The 18,228-nt window shown below is 46.4% G+C and overlaps 2 protein-coding genes across 4 annotated transcripts in view; both read right to left on the bottom strand.

Annotated features, from left to right (window-relative positions):
- LOC116428246 (mRNA-capping-enzyme) overlaps window positions 1–18,228 on the bottom strand; it is an 82,495-nt gene that overhangs the window by 23,748 nt on the left and 40,519 nt on the right. The window lies entirely within an intron of this gene.
- prage (RNA exonuclease prage) overlaps window positions 8,899–18,228 on the bottom strand; it is a 43,678-nt gene continuing 34,348 nt past the window's right edge. For all 3 annotated transcript variants that reach the window (XM_031979624.2, XM_031979626.2, XM_031979623.2), the window contains exon 3: window positions 8,899–16,634. In XM_031979624.2, the coding sequence (XP_031835484.2) occupies window positions 14,854–16,634 (1,781 nt within the window). In that variant the 3' untranslated portion in view covers window positions 8,899–14,853. The remainder of the gene's footprint in view (window positions 16,635–18,228) is intronic.

Genomic DNA, 18,228 nt, shown 5'->3' with positions numbered 1-18,228 from the left:
TGAATTGACGGACAAAGCTATTTTACGTGAATATTTCTCAGATTGATGCGTTACATGAGTATAATATTGAATATCGAATTTTATAGTTTCACTGCATCTAATCAAGCGGCGACCGAGTCACCTCTCGAGTGCAAAGGTTTAAGCTTTGAATAGGAACAAAGGGAAGCTCTGATTTCGATCGGGAAGGGTCGCCGCGCGTGTCCCCGGCCGCGGCGACAAGATGGCGGCGAGCGTGATTCGCAGAATGATCCTGAACTGTCGACTCCGGCTGCGGAAAAAAGCGGAGAGTTCAAATGGAACGGCAATAAATTTCGCGCGCCCAGCCGCTGAATAATTAAAACGAAAAGAAAAAGACACGTCCGCCGAGCGAGTGTCCCGCTGCGTTTCTTTGCCGATCGCCGAGGACTCTGATCGCGATGGAAATTCAAATCGAGGAACAATCATTGATACGCAAGATTAATTAGAATTTCCCGTAGGACCGCTCGCGTTCAGAAGTGCTTCGTTAATTTAACACTGACTGCCGAATTCGAGAGGCACAATTCGAACGGCTTTGAAAATCAATTTTCTCGACGATGCGTCGAACGAATGGAATTCTGATGTACGAGACGCGAACTTAACACGTTCGCTAATGAGCAATTTCTTCGGCTTGCAGCCTTCGTTATGGCGATATGTTAAACGTAGTCTTATGAAGAAATATCCGAAGTAAAAGAAAAGTCTAGAAGTATAAGATACGAAAACAAGGGTGGTTGATGTCAAAAGTAAACAACTGTCGATGAAACTTTGCGTAAAATCAGCTTTACTTTCCCTATGCAAAGTACAAAATTGGGGTGACGAATGACCGTAGCGAACGTGTCGAGTAAATCGCTGCGGTGAACCTTGACTCTCTTCTTCGATACAAAAATTCGATCGTGTGAACAATTCGATGGTCGACGATTCGGCAGTCAACGCGTTAACGGTCGGTGGCAGTCGGGCCTGATAAATTAATGAATCCGATTAATTAGTTCGTTGTTTCGTGAACGACAGGATCCGACCGCGCGTCGGCGAAAACGCGATAGCGGCCTGAAGAATCGAGAAACAAAGGGAAAGGCACGTCGCTGGAACGTTGGCAGTGCGTCAGGGTGAAATTTGTCGCTTTGGAGAACACTCGATCGATCGATCGACGATAAACAATTATTATTTTCATCGTGGATCGAGGATTTCCAGCCGGCAGTGCGAATGTTCTTCGACTGGCGCGGACGAATCGTCCGCTCCCATTGTTCCGCACGTTTCTTTCGTCGTTGAAACGTGACATTGTCGAGATACAAGAAAGTATACATAATTGTTAAGGGGAAAAAGAGAAAGGTAGTTAACAAAAGCTGGGCTTTGTCCTCGGTTCGGATCTAACGAGACCATTAACGCGTTTATAGTTCTCGAGGGTCATCCGTGCCCCGGACCAGTAACACGCGTCGCATTGTTCCTCTCTGCGTAAAAATGGCGGAAGACACGTCTCTCGCGCTCTACGCCCTCGAAAAGAACGCCTGCGATTTTCTATTCGCCAAAGCTGAATTTCGTGTTTTGCGCAAACTTCACAAGATCTTCGCGTAGTTTTCCAAATTCTTTAGTATAACAATTCTCGTTACTACGCCATCTTGCAAACGCAAATCGCACAAAAATCATTCAAAAATCTATACAATCCTTCAGATTCATAGAAATCTTAAACGAATCTGTGAATCGAAGATTTCTAACCCTTTGTGAACTTTTGTGGTGATTTTGTTATATATCAAATGGTGACTGAGTCACCTCTCGAGTGCAAAGGGTTAACACTTCGCTACGTCACCCGAATTCAGGTGACAGCGTGTTATACATCAACTTAATGAATTTTCTCGGTGGCGTATCGGAGGAACCGAATTTTGTTAGACGTAATAAATACAGAAGTGACAGTAGTATTGTTACGAAGAATCTTGACTTTTTGGTTTCCGTTCTATTTAGAAAACCGTTCCGTTTGCATTAGAGTTTCAGTGAGTATTTATTCGGCAGTCAACGTGTTAAAGAACCAAAGTTAATCTTAAAAAAGTAAATTCTAAACAATTTATACAGCTTCACAAATCGAACATGCAAATCCGCTGTAGCCAATTGTGCACTCGTCCTCAAAGGGTTAGACGCGAAATAAAAGCTAGAAAATAAAGAGGCGACGACGGCGAAGATGATTATGACGATGACGGGAGACGAAGAGGAACAGCGAACGATCCGACGGCAGTTAGACGAAAAAGCACGAGGCGAGGACGGAAGGTCAGATCTTTCCTTTGGCGCCAATCGAACCTCCGTTATTTGTACAATGAGTCCCGATTAACGACTCGTCTTTTTGCTAACGGGTTTTCCTCTCTCTCACTCTCGCCCGCGCGCGCGCTCTTCCTCTCCCTCCACTCATTTGCAATGGTTTCTCGGCAGGTTACGCAACCCTGTTACACGATACGCCTTTCTTTCTCGGTTCTTTTTCAACGTCTAACGCTTATCGACGATCATAAATACGCTTCGAGACAGAGACTTATTCGATCGAGGGGCCATCGCGATTAACACGTTAAGCGCCACGAGAACCTTAAGCGTTTTCCCATAGAGTTTGTCTCTTGTAGCAGAGAAAAGTAGGAATAATTGTGAATTGTTTGCGACGTTAGCGTTACACTGTTATCAACTTAGTTGCCTTATTAAACATTTTTATTTCACATCGGTTGTCTTGTGTGTCACGATTGTTTTTTAGTCACTTGGAAGCGTCAGTCACCAGTGACTGACATGGCGCTTAACGTGTTAAGAAGTTCGCACTTCTCGACGTTCACCGTTGCATGTATTATTAACTGCAATTATTAACCCTTTGCACTCGACAATATTTTTATATTAACAACATCATTTGCAACTTACGTAAAGAAACATGTTGCATAAATTATGGGGCAGAGTTGTTTTTTTTCCATGTTTCATTTGGTATTACCTGATTCGACATTTTATATTGAATTTTCCAGTTTACAATTTTGTTGCGTTCAATCAAATGGCGACTAAGAGTCTTTGGAAATTTTTTCTCGATGGAAATATTCAACATTTTCTGCCGAGATATAGGTCATACTGTTTGAAACTAGTTTAACGAGAATTCGTAGGTAAATTAAGCAACAGAGGTGTTTCATTTCAACATTTCACGTAGCAATGCAAACTTTAATTTGGAATATTAAATATTCAACTTCATAGTTTCGTTGTATCGAATCACGTGGTGACATACTCACCACTTGATTTCATGCAGTGAAACTATGAAATCTGATAATTAATATTATACTCCGTACATCAATTCGAGAAATATCGAAATAAAGTAGCTTTGTTCCTCGATGTGTATGATCTCTTCGAGTTACTTTCGCAAAATATCGTCTTTAATTCATTAGAAAGTGTTAAAATACTTCTAGCGAACAACTTCCGAGTGCAAAGGGTTACAGAATTGAACCAATGAACGCAGAAATTCGGTGATCAATCGATTCACGATTAGATCGCGAATTTTCAGGCAACTTTTTCGTACGAAATCTCATTAGACTCAATGGAAACGAGTATTGCTATTCTTAAATTGAAATTCTGAGGAACACCATTGGAAGAATAGGGTCACGGAAAATAGTTTTTCCTAGGAAATACTGTAAATCTCGTATTACGTGCATTCCGCGCAATTTTTCAGCTTCCAATTTCCGTGAATGGCTGAAAATCCGCAGTCTAATGATTACTTGTTAGAAATTAGCACGCTGAGATACAATATGGCGGGTGCACAGATTTTCAGTGTACGTTCAAGGTGTCGAACTGGTGTAAAGATATTGCTTGTGACGAGAGAACCGTCCTTCCTCGATTTTCTATTCGTTCTCGCGTTTTCTCCTGAAAGTTGGACAGGTGTGCACGCGGCTTAAGGTTTTGAGAGTTCACTATACCCCGTCCACGGGACTCGCGTCGTCTGCACAACTGTACCGACATCGCGATGCGGTCATCGACGGAGTCGATCGACGATTAGACATTGGCACCGATCGGCTGCCACGATTAATCTTCTGTGTTCGCGGAAATACGACGATATCGCGGTACAACCGGATACGCTGAATATTCGGTCAAAGAACAAGTCGAGAGATCTGCCCAGAAAATCAGAAGGAACCCGATCTCTCACGTTAGATCTCGTGCTTTATCGAACAATCAATCGCTTGATACGATGCAGCGAAATGATAAGCTTTGGAATTTAGTGCTATCGGTATTTAACGATGCATGAAATCTCGACGTAAATTGCTTCGTTCTTTAATTCCTTTACGTTTTATTGGAAAATGTTGAGTCTCTCTAGTGAAACTTTTGTACTTCATAGATCAGCTTCGATTTTTATCCGATATTTTCTTCGAAAATGAAACTAATTGCGTTAACACTGGAACTACCGAGCATTTAATACGATTAACATGCAATTCCTATGAAAATTGTAACAACAGATTATTTTCAGTTTCTTCAGGCACTCATTGTAGTACTGAAATGAAACTATTTTCAAAATCATTTCGAAGATATCGATAATTGCCGAACAAAAAAATGGAATCCAGTCATTTTGACTGTTACGGTAGTTCTATTGTTAATTCGAAGTTCGATCGCATGGTAAAATAGCGTTCACGTCACGCGGACGCGACAGCGGCCATTAAAGCGGTAAAGTCAAGTGGAATGAGTAGGCAATGGACAGACGCGTCAGTCGAGTGTCGCGTACAACCGGTCATGCATCCGACTTTCACGTTACGATTGATGATAAGTAACAGTATCGTCTAACACTGGAACTACCGTACCACTCAAAATCACTGGTTACGCTTTTCTCGTTTCGCAATCGCTAGTATCTTCGATGCATCGAATATTCGAAACGAGTTTACGAATAGTTTCATCTCAATACAATGAATGTCTGCAGGAACTGAAAATACTCTGTTATTTTTATAGGGATTGCGTATCAATCGTATTAAATGAAATGTTCAATTACTGAATGATTTAATTACTCGAATAGCAACAGATCAGTGTAGTTTCCTTTATTTCTATTCTTTAAGTATTCGATGTAATTTATCTTCATATGTTTTTAGCTTTATACACTTTAACCCCTTGATCTACAATATCCTGAAAATTTGAAACTGAATTTGAAAAATGTGTCATTTATTCTTTTAGAAGATAAATCTATTTTCTATTTATCTTTCTTATTATCAATCGTAGACCTCATAAAAACAGCACGAAAAAATTTTTTCTAAACTTTTCCTAATCAATTATCAACGATAAAGTATTTGTACCGATCATACTTAAGAAATCAAGGGGTCAAAGAGTCGTCGGCAAAGGGTTAAATGCTCGATAGTTCTAGCGTTAACACCAGAAACTTCTGTAGAAACTCAACAGTAGTTACTGAGACTGTTGATTTGCAATTTAGTTTGTGTATCGCTAAACCAGTTTCTCTAGTACTTTTTCAAAGCATCAGTTATCTGTTGAACAACTGGAAAAAATGAAATCAGGAATCATTTTGTAGTTCCAGTGTTAAAGTCCAGTCGGCACGAAACGAAAAGTTCCGAAAAATGGGTTTCTAACAATTTTCCTGTGCCGCGGGTCACGTTGTACGTATTTATTACACACGTTCGTCTGACCGGCGGCATGGTACGTCCATCTTCCGTCCATCGGTTATGCGAGGAGGCTAGGGCTTACGTAATCAACGCTCGGCCGCTTTCGAGCGACGGAAATAACAGGAGAGGCGTTTGGGAAAGTCTACGGACGGCCGTCCGACGAAGAACATTAGATGGATCCGTGATTCTAACGGAATCGAAAGTACGTCGTGGTCGTGTCTTCCTGGGGAAACGATCGGCTTAAGGCCCGTTCACAGTCGGCGGACGAAACTTCGAGGAACGCGCTCGGTACATTCTCTAGAGGAATCTTTCGCTTCTGCTTCTATTCGGAAAAGGTGCCAGGGACATCCATCTGATTGATTTCTTTTAGCGAACGTGCCTTAGCGGATGAAATTCGCGATTCGACGATTTTCCTGTGCAAAATGATCGTTACCTCCTTAACATTGCGTACCGGCTAATTTTTAGGAAACTGAATTGTGATGGCAATTTTCACTGAGGTCAACTTGTATCACTAAACATAGAAAAACTCAGATATATTGTTGTGTAATAAATTTTAAATGGATAATCGACTGGAATTAAATTTTATATTTTTTCAATGCCAATTAACGAAGTTGCATGGCTAAGTGTCTATATAAAAACGAGATTTCTCGTTACCGGTACGCAATGTGTTAACACTAGGTTTACGGGTATTTATTGTCTTCATTCTAAAAGAATTGATGCTCGTTTATTTAGATGGAAACTGGAGATTCGATAGTAGGTAACTGGGGTACATGTCAGTGTGATCGCATCAATCAAAGTCGGCGTGAACATTTACGAAATAATATTTCTAAAATCCTATGTGCGTCAATTTCACGCGTTCCGTAAACCTGGTGTTAACCTCTTGCGCTGGAATTTCATTTAGACATTCAGCAATGTTGCGCGAAGAATGTTGTTTTCTCCTATTTCACGCGGATATGCACACGAATGTTTATTAATAATTTCGTGTATGATACACTTCGGAAGAATCTGGTTTGCGTAATGCAACGAGTCTATCGACGTTTAACACGGAATCGGCAATTTTAGAGTAAAAGTACGTCGACGCGCAAGGTCTCTCCAAGAGGTTTAACCTTTTGAACTCGAGAGTTTCTCAATGGAAATATTCAACATTTCCTGACGAGATATAGGTGATATCGTTCGAAACTAATTTAACGATAATTCATAGATAAATTAACAGAGGTGTTTTATTTATATATTTCACGTAGCAATGCAAACTTATAAAATTTTCAATTCAATATTAAACCTTGTGTAATGTATCAACACATAAACCATCGAAGAGAAATAGTTCTGTCTCTTAATTTACAGAAGACAATCAATTGTGTTAGTTGTGAAAAATATCGTTAATATTTAGTCAGAAAGCAATGAATATTTTTAATGAAAAATATCGTCGAGTGCAAAGGGTTAATTTGAAATATTAAATATTCAACTTCATAGTTTCGTATCGAATCACGTGGTGACACAGTCAGCTCTCGAGTGCAAAGGGTTAACTTCGTTGCGAATTGGGTTCTAATTTATATTCACCGCAGAGTTCACGGGAAAGGCCGGTATCGCGTACAGGTGACTAAATTCCACCGACTATATCGAAAACCCGAGCGAAATCCGCGCGATTCGTCCCTCGACGACGAAGTTTCCCCTGTAACGCCCCTTCCGGCGACTCTTTCACGATACCGTGCGTCCGCGTATCTCGAGGATCGATCAGACCTCAATAATGACATTACAAGGAACGCGATTCGACGGGAACAAAGCTCGACTTGTCACCGGCGCGTTATCGTTCCTCTGTTCCTCGCTTTTTTCCCGGTGCGCCGATGCGTATCAAGACACGAGCGAAAGAAATGATTACGAAGTTTCGTCGCGACGGGGTCCGATTGTTCCCGACACCGTGTATTTGGGTCAGGGGAGAAAAACGGCCGCGGAAAGAAACAAGGGAGTTCATTATTACTGTGTCGTCAGGATTCGTGTCGCTTCCCATTGTCTCGGCTCAGGGACGACCCGCGAGGATTCGCTCGCGGCTGTGACCTACCCTCTCTCTCTCTCTTTCTCTCTCTCTGATTTCATTCTTCCTCCTTTTTATTTCATCTTTGACGCGATCCGAAGACCTCGAGACTCATGATCGATGTCTAGACTGCGAATTTCGTGGGCCTGTGCTCGCCGAGTAAAAACATCGACTCAAGGAAGCGAAATCAAGTTGACGAATTGCTCCGTCGCGTTCTGAATTTAATTATGAACGATGCTTCGAGGGCTTCTCAGCGAAATTTTGATAATCGATGCTTCGATCGTTGGGATATCGAGTATAGAGGATGTTCATTGAATTGGAAAATACTGGGACTGCTCGCTTAGAAATCATTCGTGAACGCAATGACCCGAAAAAATTGATCGGAAGATTCCCTTATCGGGTTCCTAAATTGATCTCTCGTGTTCGGAGTGACTCGGGAACGCAGTTTTAAATGTTGCGAAACGAAATCGTAAATTTGCGTGTGACATTTCGCCGTTTCGATTAAACGAGGAGAATCTCCATAAACTGGTATTCACGCGGCAGAGAACGTGCGCCCGAATAAATCAGTTTCGAGATGTTTTTATTCTCGACGTCGCGCGGTCCGCCTCGCGAGAGAATTCGCCGTTCGTCGGCTCGAAACCCGACTATTCGGACGCTGAACGGGATCCTCAGTCTCAAGGCTGATGATTCATCACAAAACCTCAAACCGGCGACGAGCAGGGGGACGGACCCACGGAGATCCTCGCGCGCGGGTTTCTCAACGGGCGCGGACGATAAAAATCGAAGCCGACACAATGGCGGGTCGGTGGGCGCGCGAGCGTTAGGCCCGTCGCGTGAAATATGGCCGACGCCGCGAGGAACACGCCCTCGCGCACGAAATCCGCCTTATTTAGTTCGGGCATTGTTTGACTGGCATTAAACCCTTCAGACTTGACGTGCGTTGTAATGGAAATACATTGTTTCGTTACTTTACCGTCTAACGGAATATTAAACTATTGTAGTCTTAGATATCGAGACTCGACGTTCAATTTCACTCGAATCTTTACTTATTCCAACAATCTTTCGACATAATACTTTAAATGCTTCTCAAGTGTCTCGAGTAAATAAAACTCTATATTGGACTCTAGACTTAAACATATGCAAATTCCAGAGTGAGAAACGTTAAGATTCCAAATAGAAATAGAAATTGAGAGTCAGCTGTATTAGAAGATCAGGTGTGAAGGGATTAAACCGTGTTCCTCGCGGGCACGGCTAATAAACTCGTTCCCATCGTGTCAATTGTGATTTTTATTTCGATACAATTCCTCTCGCGGGGATCACTTTCTCCTGAACTCGCGGCGAGCCTCGAGGAATCCGATGTTCGTCGTGAGCACGCCTACGTTCGCGGTCCGTATGAAAGAAAGAACAGCGGAGCGATTGGAAAATCGTATAATTGTAGAGTTACAAAGGTATTAAAGTAAGTATAAGACGTTCGCTCGGCTCCTCGCCTCGTAATCCACGCGGAACGCCGGCGGCCGAAGTCCTCGAGTCGCGTTTAACGAACGCGAGTCGTGATTACCGACAGCGGAATATTTCCTTAATTTCCAGCGCGACGCTCCCGCGTCGATTCGCGAGGCGAGGAGTCGATCGACGAACGATTCTCACACATTTCCACGCAAAGGATTCTCCGGTCGTACCGCGATCGTCTGGCATCGGATACCGATCGGCACCCTTCATCTTCGTTCGTACCGATTATATTCGAGTGATCGAGTCAGGCAGAGGTTCAATTACCAAGAGATGCATCGTTTATTTCTCTAAGCAGTATATATCTCCCTGGGCAGGGCCGAGGCCGCGTCCTCGCGTCTCCCAGCGAACGGTACAAAAGGTAAACAGTGGCGCAGTTTTTTTTTTTCTTTAAAACAATCGTTCGTTTAATAATAATGATTAAAAAAAAAGAAAAACAAAGAATTACGGGGCCAGTGGGGGGCGGAGGGTGGTGAATCGTTACAGTTATGGGTTGATGATCGGTCGTGAACGAATCCTCGCGAGCTCAAACCGTTCGAGTCGCTCGAAAAACATGGAGGAACGTCCCTCGAGAAGAATGCACAGGTACTTTGTCTCGCGATGCGTTTGAATAAATATTATGCTATTTACAAAGCGATGAATGTCTCTCGTGTGTCGTGTGTATGGATGCGATGTGTGTTTTGCGTGAACATACGTGGCGTATTACTTTTGTTTTTCTTTTTTTTCCTTTCTCTCTCTCTCTCTCTCTCTCTTTTTCACTCTCTCTCACTCACTCACTCTCGTAACAGCTGGCTTCTGTTTGACATGAGTCGCGTGTGCACGCGTGAGCGCGTCAATGAACCCCGTGTTCGCGGAATCGCACGATCGACGACCCGGGTTTCCTTCCTCTTTTCATTCTGTCCTCTCTTTGTCGTCTCGAAATCGGACGCGTGTTTACTTTTCTACCGTTCCGGCGCGCTCGTTTTTCTTCCTGCAACGCTAACCGCCGACGATGCACGGCGAAACAATGAGAATCTGTCGAAATTGTGCGAGCGAATTCGAGGTCGGAGATTATACTGCGACAAACCTCGTTCGTGGGTTACGGTGTTACGCGGAGATGATTCGAGGTGAACATCTAATCCGTCTCTTCTATCGATCGATCGTTCAATGACTTTCAACGCGTTCGAGGGTACGAAATTCTAGCAGTTTCGGTATCAAATAATAAAACACGTCAGCGTCGTGCGGTCAGTCTGTAAAGAATACTCGACGTCCGACTACAGTCTCCAGCGAAAAAATGAAAACAGGGCAGTGTTCTGTCAGCCGCTTTAAAAACATCGCTAATTAAACCGCCGCGGTGTAATGAGCTTCGGCGATTTTTACTCGAATGGAAAGAAGTAATATTCAATGAGAAAAAAAAACGAGTGGAAAATAATCGACGCTCGGTTAGTGGAAACGGGCACGCAGCGAGGGTCCCCGTGGACACGCTAATGTCGGCGATGACGCGTACAGAATCATTATCCGCCTCGGAGCGATCGAAGCGTGAGCCGAAATCGGACGCGCGGTTCTCAGGCCTTGTCCACGTTCGTCGATGATTTACACGGCGGAACACGTACGGGGCTCGGCGAGATCCATCCGTACACGGATTTATCGGTCCCGATCCGCGTCGGTTCGGAAACGTTTCGCGGGAACAAAAGGAAACAGAACCGAGGAGGAATCGATAAGGGAACCGACTGCTGCACACGTATCGAGACGATAAACCAGTCGAAACGCCGCGCTCGCAATTCTTTCGATTACTCGGGAATGATTAACCCTTTGCACTCGAGGTGACTCCAAGTCAGCATTTAATGTAGCAAAGTTGTATAGCTGGATGTTTAACGTTAAATTACATAATGCAGTTGAATACTGAAAATATCTTGGTTTATCCTGTTTATCGAGAAGTTTCAAAAATCTTGTCTCGTAAGGAAACGTTGAAGGTTCCTAGTGAACTTTCGAGTGCAAAGGGTTAATTAACGGTACAACGAAACGTAGTTCAACCCCTGTCGTACAATGAAGATTTCTAAGCTAATTTGACAAGAATCAATGTTGTTCATTACCCACGAATCAAAGCAAACTATTTTGCAATTATCAACGTATTATCTTCAAATGAAATTTCCAGCTGAAGTAGAGTGGAAAATTCTTGTATTTCTTACAAATTGTCGATAGTAAAATATTACAAGCGTAGTAACGAAAGTAAATAGTACGCCAAGGGGTTAATTTCGCGGATGTACAATGTACAATCGGCCGAGAGGGGTTAATCGACTTGGTTCGCTTCGACGAGGATCCCTGATCGTTACTAATCGTTTCTATTTATCTCCGCTGCGAGAGAGCGATACGCGAAGATTCATGCAGCAGTCGGCCGTTAATTCCTCCAATAAACAGAGTCTACTTCGCGGGGCCACGTGCTCGCGGGCTGCGAAAAGGACGAGACGCCGGTCGCGAGATAAAAAGCCATCGGTAGCGCTGGAGCGCGTTAAACGGAGCGTACACACACCGCGCGATCCAGCTAATCCCGGCAATTGGCGCGTCTCGCCGGTGGAACGAGCGCAGAAAAGAGGAAGAAACGAACGCACGCACGCGCGAAACGAAAATCGAGACGCGCGCGCGCGACCGCGGGCACGGCCGGAGCCGAATAATTTCTCGATCCGCGTGTCCTCGTTTGGCGGTGTGTATTTTCTAGGCGTCGCTTTTCGAGGGGAATTTAAATGCAAGCCATGATCGTGGAAGCCATCGAGACACTTACCAGCATCAATGACGCCGCGTGTCCTCCTCTCGCTGTACGTGTACGAAAAAACCACATCGGATGAAATATGCATGAGGAAGGTCGTAAAGGTATAAAGACGCGTACGTATGCGCGCATACGTATTCGAGTGTACGTAGACGTATAGATGTATGTATGTATATATGTATATAGAAATGTATATATATATACACTCATAAATGTATACTCTATTACAGATATTTATTGCACGTGTGTATACACGGATGTCCAGGTAATGAAAGTGTACGAACGACTAGGATATTGGAAAATATAAACTGATACGTTTCACTGATTAGTATTGATACGCGAGAAAGAATGAACATTTGAATTACGGCAATTTTTAAATTGGTTTTTTTTTATGTAATAAGGCAATGGAATCGTGTCGTTCGTAGTTTCATTAGCTGTACTCATTTGCGTGTGTTTCGATTACACACAGGTGCAATGGTACACGATCCACGCAGAAAGTCCATTTACACGCGCATGTTGGGTGCGCAGTAGCGCGCTTGCCGAGGAAAACGTCGCGCGGATTATACCTAATCGAATACAGGAGAATCCCCGTATTTTGTTTTTCCTCATGCCAGTTTTCTTTACTTCGTTTCTTCGTTATTTACTTGGAACTTATTTACTGAGATCATTTTATATGATGGCGATTCGTTGATCGGCAGGACGACTCGAAGTATACTTTCGCGCGAGATCTCGAGACTTCAAGGTTCTCTCGAGAGGTTCGAAGTACTTGGGTTATATTTCTTTTTTACACGCGCGCTCAAGTACTTCCACACGCTTAGGATTCGTGAAGTGCTTCGAAGGAACTTTATATTACTACTTTTCGAATTCTTTGAATACTTTCTGCGAGCGTAAGAAGAGTTTTTGTTTCCTGTACACTTGCGAACAATGCTGTCGCAGGATTCTAACAGCACGACAAGAAACGGAGTAATCAACCGACGCTGCCGCCGCAAAGACTAGAAACGCAACAGCGTCTCGAAGGGACAGGTCGCAAAGGATAATGTGTATCGGGACGAACCGGAGACCGGCGATAACGACAATGATGACACCATAGACGTGCCTGGCACAGATGATGGCAACGGCACCAGGATGTCCAGGGTGTTTTATAGCAGCCTGCGCAAAGAGCTGCGTCACTTTAGCGATGCGTCGCTAGCTTCCCTGTTGCGCAGGACACGCTGACCGGGGAACAATTGGTCCACCTGGGCTACCCAATCGGGTGCAGTTACTACCCGGGTTAGGTAAGTATCCTCAATTACCATCAGCGTTCCGGTAGCCCAGCTGGACGCAACTTGGGAGTCGAAGGAAAACGGATAAAAGGGGGGAAAGATATGAATTTTCTTGAAAATACTTCGAGAAGCACTTCACGACGAATGCTGAGAGTGTGTTTTTGTTGGAAGTAACACTTTTCATCCCCGATTGTCTGAATACTTGGAAAATGATCCATTTATTTTAATTATACTTTCTGTCGAGTACTCCCGCGGCTCGGCACATACGCGAGTCAACTCGAAAGAGATTAGATAAAACAACGCGCGGAGCGCTTCTCCGCGCGATTCGTGGTTTATTGCTACATGTACTATCATTAATTATACACATACACACACGTGGAACTCAGTGTACAAACAACACTTTTGCACTCATACATATATCATATTCCAAGTACTCGACCAACGTCGCCACCAAGAAACTGTAGAAATAAAACCAAGAAAATGGGGGAGAAAGATGAGAGGGGGAGAAAAATTCTATTAGATTTTCCCCCTGCGTGCGGTGGGCGGGGTTGCCACCCATCCGGTACTGGATCCCGGGCGAGGGTCGTTTGACATCCACGATCGGATCATCGGCGACACACCTCGTGCACCAGACTTTTCGTACGAGCTACTATGCTATAAATAAGGTACATAAACACCGTCGAAGGAACAAAAAAAAGAGAAATCGCGTCAAACTAAAACATCTTCGTCTGGTCCTAAAAATATCAGAGATTCTAGAATAAAAAGAATATTCGAGTAGACGTGCGCGGCGTGGTGGACGCGAGAGAAAACGGGAACACCGGCTCAGAAGGAAAAATGCGTCGACTACACGGGAATTAACGGCTCAGCTATCAGCGTCAGTGTACCTTAAGAGACTGCAATTAATGCCACAGGCACAGTCGCTTGCTGTTACAAGATTACGTTTAGGAACTCAATGACTGTTCTCAACGTCCGAATACTTCACGCAGGTCCGTCGGATCCGACGAAACGCGATCGAGGTCGAAACGACATCGAACGCGTCGAGGGGAATCCAGGCAAAAATCAATCGTCCTCTGTTCCCGCGTGCACCACGGCACAACCACGCCGAACATTTCCTCGACAACGTGCGGCACGCGTACCGAAACACGTCGCGTACACGATGAGAGACTGAGCTCATGATCGATCGAGTATGTGTACATGGGTGATGCGTATGTCTAAAGTCCATCTGTGCGAGTGATCGCGCGTCCCTGAAGAGAATCGAGGATCGCGCGGGCAGGCGGGCGAGCGAGCGGGCGAGCGAGCGTGCGTGCGTGCGAGCGAGCTAGCGAGCTGGCGCGCGTGAGTTTCTTTTTCTGTATATGTAACGTATCACAGACTTCACTTGGAACTGAACACTGACGGAAGAGAGTTTGCGCGGCGCTGCGGATCACCGGTGTCCGTTCTCGTTAGCACCTTGATCCGCGTCGAGGGTACAAAGAGAGGAGAGAAGACGTCGCGTAGAAGACGATGGAAACTAGCAAAATGGAAGAAGGCAGGAAAAGAAGAAACGGGTCGCCGACGGGACAACGGTGCAACGAGGGACCCCGTGACGGACATCCTCTCCCTCGACCGCCGTACCAATGCGACCGGCAGTTACACAGTCTACGTTCTCGAGCGCATGGTACCTTCTTTCTCTCGGCCTCTCTTTGTCCTCCCTCGACTCACTCTCCGTCTCCCGTTCTACGAGAGGTCATGTTGAATCCTCTTCAGCATGAGATCCAGCGCGATCCTCGCGTCCTCGACGGAGTCGTGTTCCGTGACCTGAATGTCCCTCCGCAGCACGGTCCTGGCCAGTGTCTTTAAGCTGCTGCGGAAGGGGTAGCCAAGGAAATGTGGGAACGTGATGCACGTGTCGATCACGGTCGGATGGAGTATCCTGAGCGCCCTGAGGTCGTTCTCCAGCCCGTGGCCGATCAGTATCGTCTCCGCGTGGACGAAGCTGGTCAGGTCCTTCTGCACGTCCCTGAGGGTCTTCGACGCCCTCGACAGGTCGCTCGCCGTGATCCCGCTGAACCGGGTGTTGTGGTCGATCACCTCGGCGTCGGGCCTGACCAGGGTGTCGTACACCACCCTGCCGTCCACCTCGACCACGGTGACCTTGGCCAGCTCCAGGCCCCGCCTGGTGAAGCACATCTCGCAGTCCAACGCGTACACACCGTAGTTGCCGTCCTTGGGCACGGTCCTGGCGGGTCGCGTCCGCACGTAGCCGTCGAACGGGCCGTTGTACCCGGGGAACAGGCCGGTCCACACGTGCATCCTGGCGGTGGTGCATCCTCTGGAGCCCTCCTTGTCCCTGCAGCACTCCCACGTGTCGTGGTGGGCGCCGTCCACCATGCAGCTGCGGAACTTGCCCCAGTGGTACACGCACCGCTCCTCGTGCAGGTACTGCCCGTCCTCGCGGTTCACGTAGAAGCTCTTGTAGCACCTGGCGCACCGTCTCTCCGCGACGATCATCTCGTAGGGTTCCGGCGTCGAGTTCCTCCTGGACTTCTCCTGGTAGCCGGTGCCGGACGAAGAGGACGAGGACGAAGAAGCGGAATCTGCCGACGAGGACTCGCCTATGTCCGAGTTCTTGTCGCTGTCCGAGGCGCTCTCTTGCTCGAGATCCGAGCTGTCCACCGAGCTGCTGCTGCTGCTGCAGTTGCCGCTGTCCGCCTCGCTCTCCACCGTCGTCCAGGACGCGCCGCCGTTGCCGGGCACGAACTCGCGGGCATTGGCGTCCAGATGGTGATAGGCTCTGGCCCGATGGGCCACCGGGTGCTGGTGATAATTGAGTATAACTACGTAACCCGGGTAGTAGCTACACTCGATGGGGTAGCCTAGATGGGCCAACTGCTCCCCGGTCAACGTGTACCTGCGCAACAGGGAAGCTAGCGACGCATCGCTTAAGTGACGCAACTCCCTGCGCAAGCTGCTATAAAACACCCTGGACAGCCTGGTGCCGTTGCCGTCTGCGCCAGACACGTCCATGGTGTCGTCGATATCGCCGATCTTCGGCTCGTCCTTATGTACATCATTTTGCGAACCGTCCCTTCTGGACACTGTTGCAGTTCTAACCTCTCCGGAGGCTGCGTCGATTGATGCCCCGTTTCCTGTGGCGCTGTTGGAATACTGCGGCCGACAGTGTCTGCGGTGTCGCTGTTGCTGTTGTTGCTCGGGCTGCTCGTCCTCGTCGTCGCGCTCGCGGCGTTGATCCCTGGGCCCTCTAGTCCTGTTCTTCCGCTGTCTCCTGCTCAGGATCGCTCGGTCCTCTTTCACCAGTGAGCCCGAGCTACCCGATGACCCGGCGCCGGTCGACAACGACGACGACGACGAGGACGACGACGGGGATGACGGGGACTTGCTCTTCCCGGCCGCCGGTTTGGTCGACGAAGGCGTCTCTCGGCTGGTGTCCTTGCTTGATCCGTAAAGTTCCGTCTCTCCAGGGTCCAGCACCTCCACTTTCGGCCGCAGGACGCAATCTTTATGTCATACACAAAAAGGTTCAGTCAGTTTTCAACGTCCAGCCCGCATGGCGAGAGAGAGACTATCACGATCTACGTTATACTGATTTCTTTATTTTCGAATATGCTTTTTTTCCGGTCTTTGCTCCGATCGTTCGTTCGTTCGTTCGTTCGTGTTAGAGGGTTGGCCACACACCACGCACATGCATCTCTGTCCCTTTTGCTTTTTCCGGTAAAGCTACTTTCTCTCGGTGTCTCCGACGGGAGGGGATTTCGCTCGTGATCCTCGATCGACGATCTCTGGGTAAGGGAGACTCGTGTGATTTCACGGAATCAAAGGTTTCCTTGGTTCGGGGAGGGTACTATGGAATTTTCCTGACTCTTTGGGGTTCTCGTTTCAGAGCTCGTACGCCTAACGGCGGCTTTCGCGTGCAGTGAGTCATGCGTTTAAACGAAGTTGACAGTAATCGTTCCGATACGTGCTGGAAAGATTCGTGATCGCTCGAGGATTCGTTCTGCGATTCTACGAGTGAGTCATGCGATCGGGTTCCGTGACTCACGCGGGTTATGAAACGTGATCAACCCTTTGTCTCGTGGTATCGTTACGAAAATATCGAAAACAGATCGGCGTCCGGATCGGCCTGCTTCGTTAGCTACTCCGCGGGTTCCAGCGAGAGACAAATAACGAGGCAAGGCTCTATTCACAAAGAATCTACTCGGAAACTCTCTCGACACTTCGATGATTCTTCTACGATCGTTAAATGAAAAATACGGTGTCTAAATTACATACTCAGCCTCGTTAAAAGTTGCTCCATGAACACCGTCAACAGAACAGACAACATTGTACGATCAGAATTGCACGTCCACGAATGATCTCTGACGAACGTCTCCGTTGAAACGTTATCCTCTAACTTCGAAACGTGTCGTCGAGAGGCCGGCGTGCGTCCGAGTTCAAGAAAATGCAACCCGAAGGTCCGCGACTGCGGCTGCGGCGACCGATGCACTACAAAACCCACGGTCGCATCGATCCGAGCCGCTCTTGACCCAGAGACCGCCATATTTCCGCCTTGAACCGATGCCCTAGCCGCGCGCACCGTGCGCTTGGTACGAATCCAGCGGGAACGATGACTTTTCCTCGAAAACGGCGTCTCGCCGGCGCGCGCGACGCTCGTTAACGACAGAACTACGGCGATCGAACCGCTTAACTCGCGCAACTTCCGGAAACTTGTTCGTTAACGCTAAAGCTACCGCATCGTGTCTCCTTCTCGCGACTGTTAACCCTTTAGAGCTGAATTTTTGTTCATTATTGTAACAAAATCTATGCAGTAGAAAATTAATGGATATCCACATATGAATACAAATTAACAGTGTATTTAATAGTTTCAATAATTTCATCAAATGAGTATATTTTGTAACTTTCGAGTTACAATGACGTTTACGATTACTTAATTTTATTCACCACTTCAAGTGCAAAATGAGATAAATCAACAAGATGCTAATATACTGATATGTGACTTTAAAGTTACCTGGGCCTACAGAGGGTTAAAAAGACGCATTTCTCTCTGTGACATCGTTAAAGAAATCGATTCGAGAACACTCGAACTGAGTTGTA

The sequence above is a fragment of the Nomia melanderi genome, chromosome 4 (assembly GCF_051020985.1).
Source record: "Nomia melanderi isolate GNS246 chromosome 4, iyNomMela1, whole genome shotgun sequence".
NCBI classification, from domain to species: Eukaryota; Metazoa; Arthropoda; class Insecta; order Hymenoptera; family Halictidae; genus Nomia; species Nomia melanderi.
This window is presented reverse-complemented; position numbering and strand designations above follow the sequence as displayed.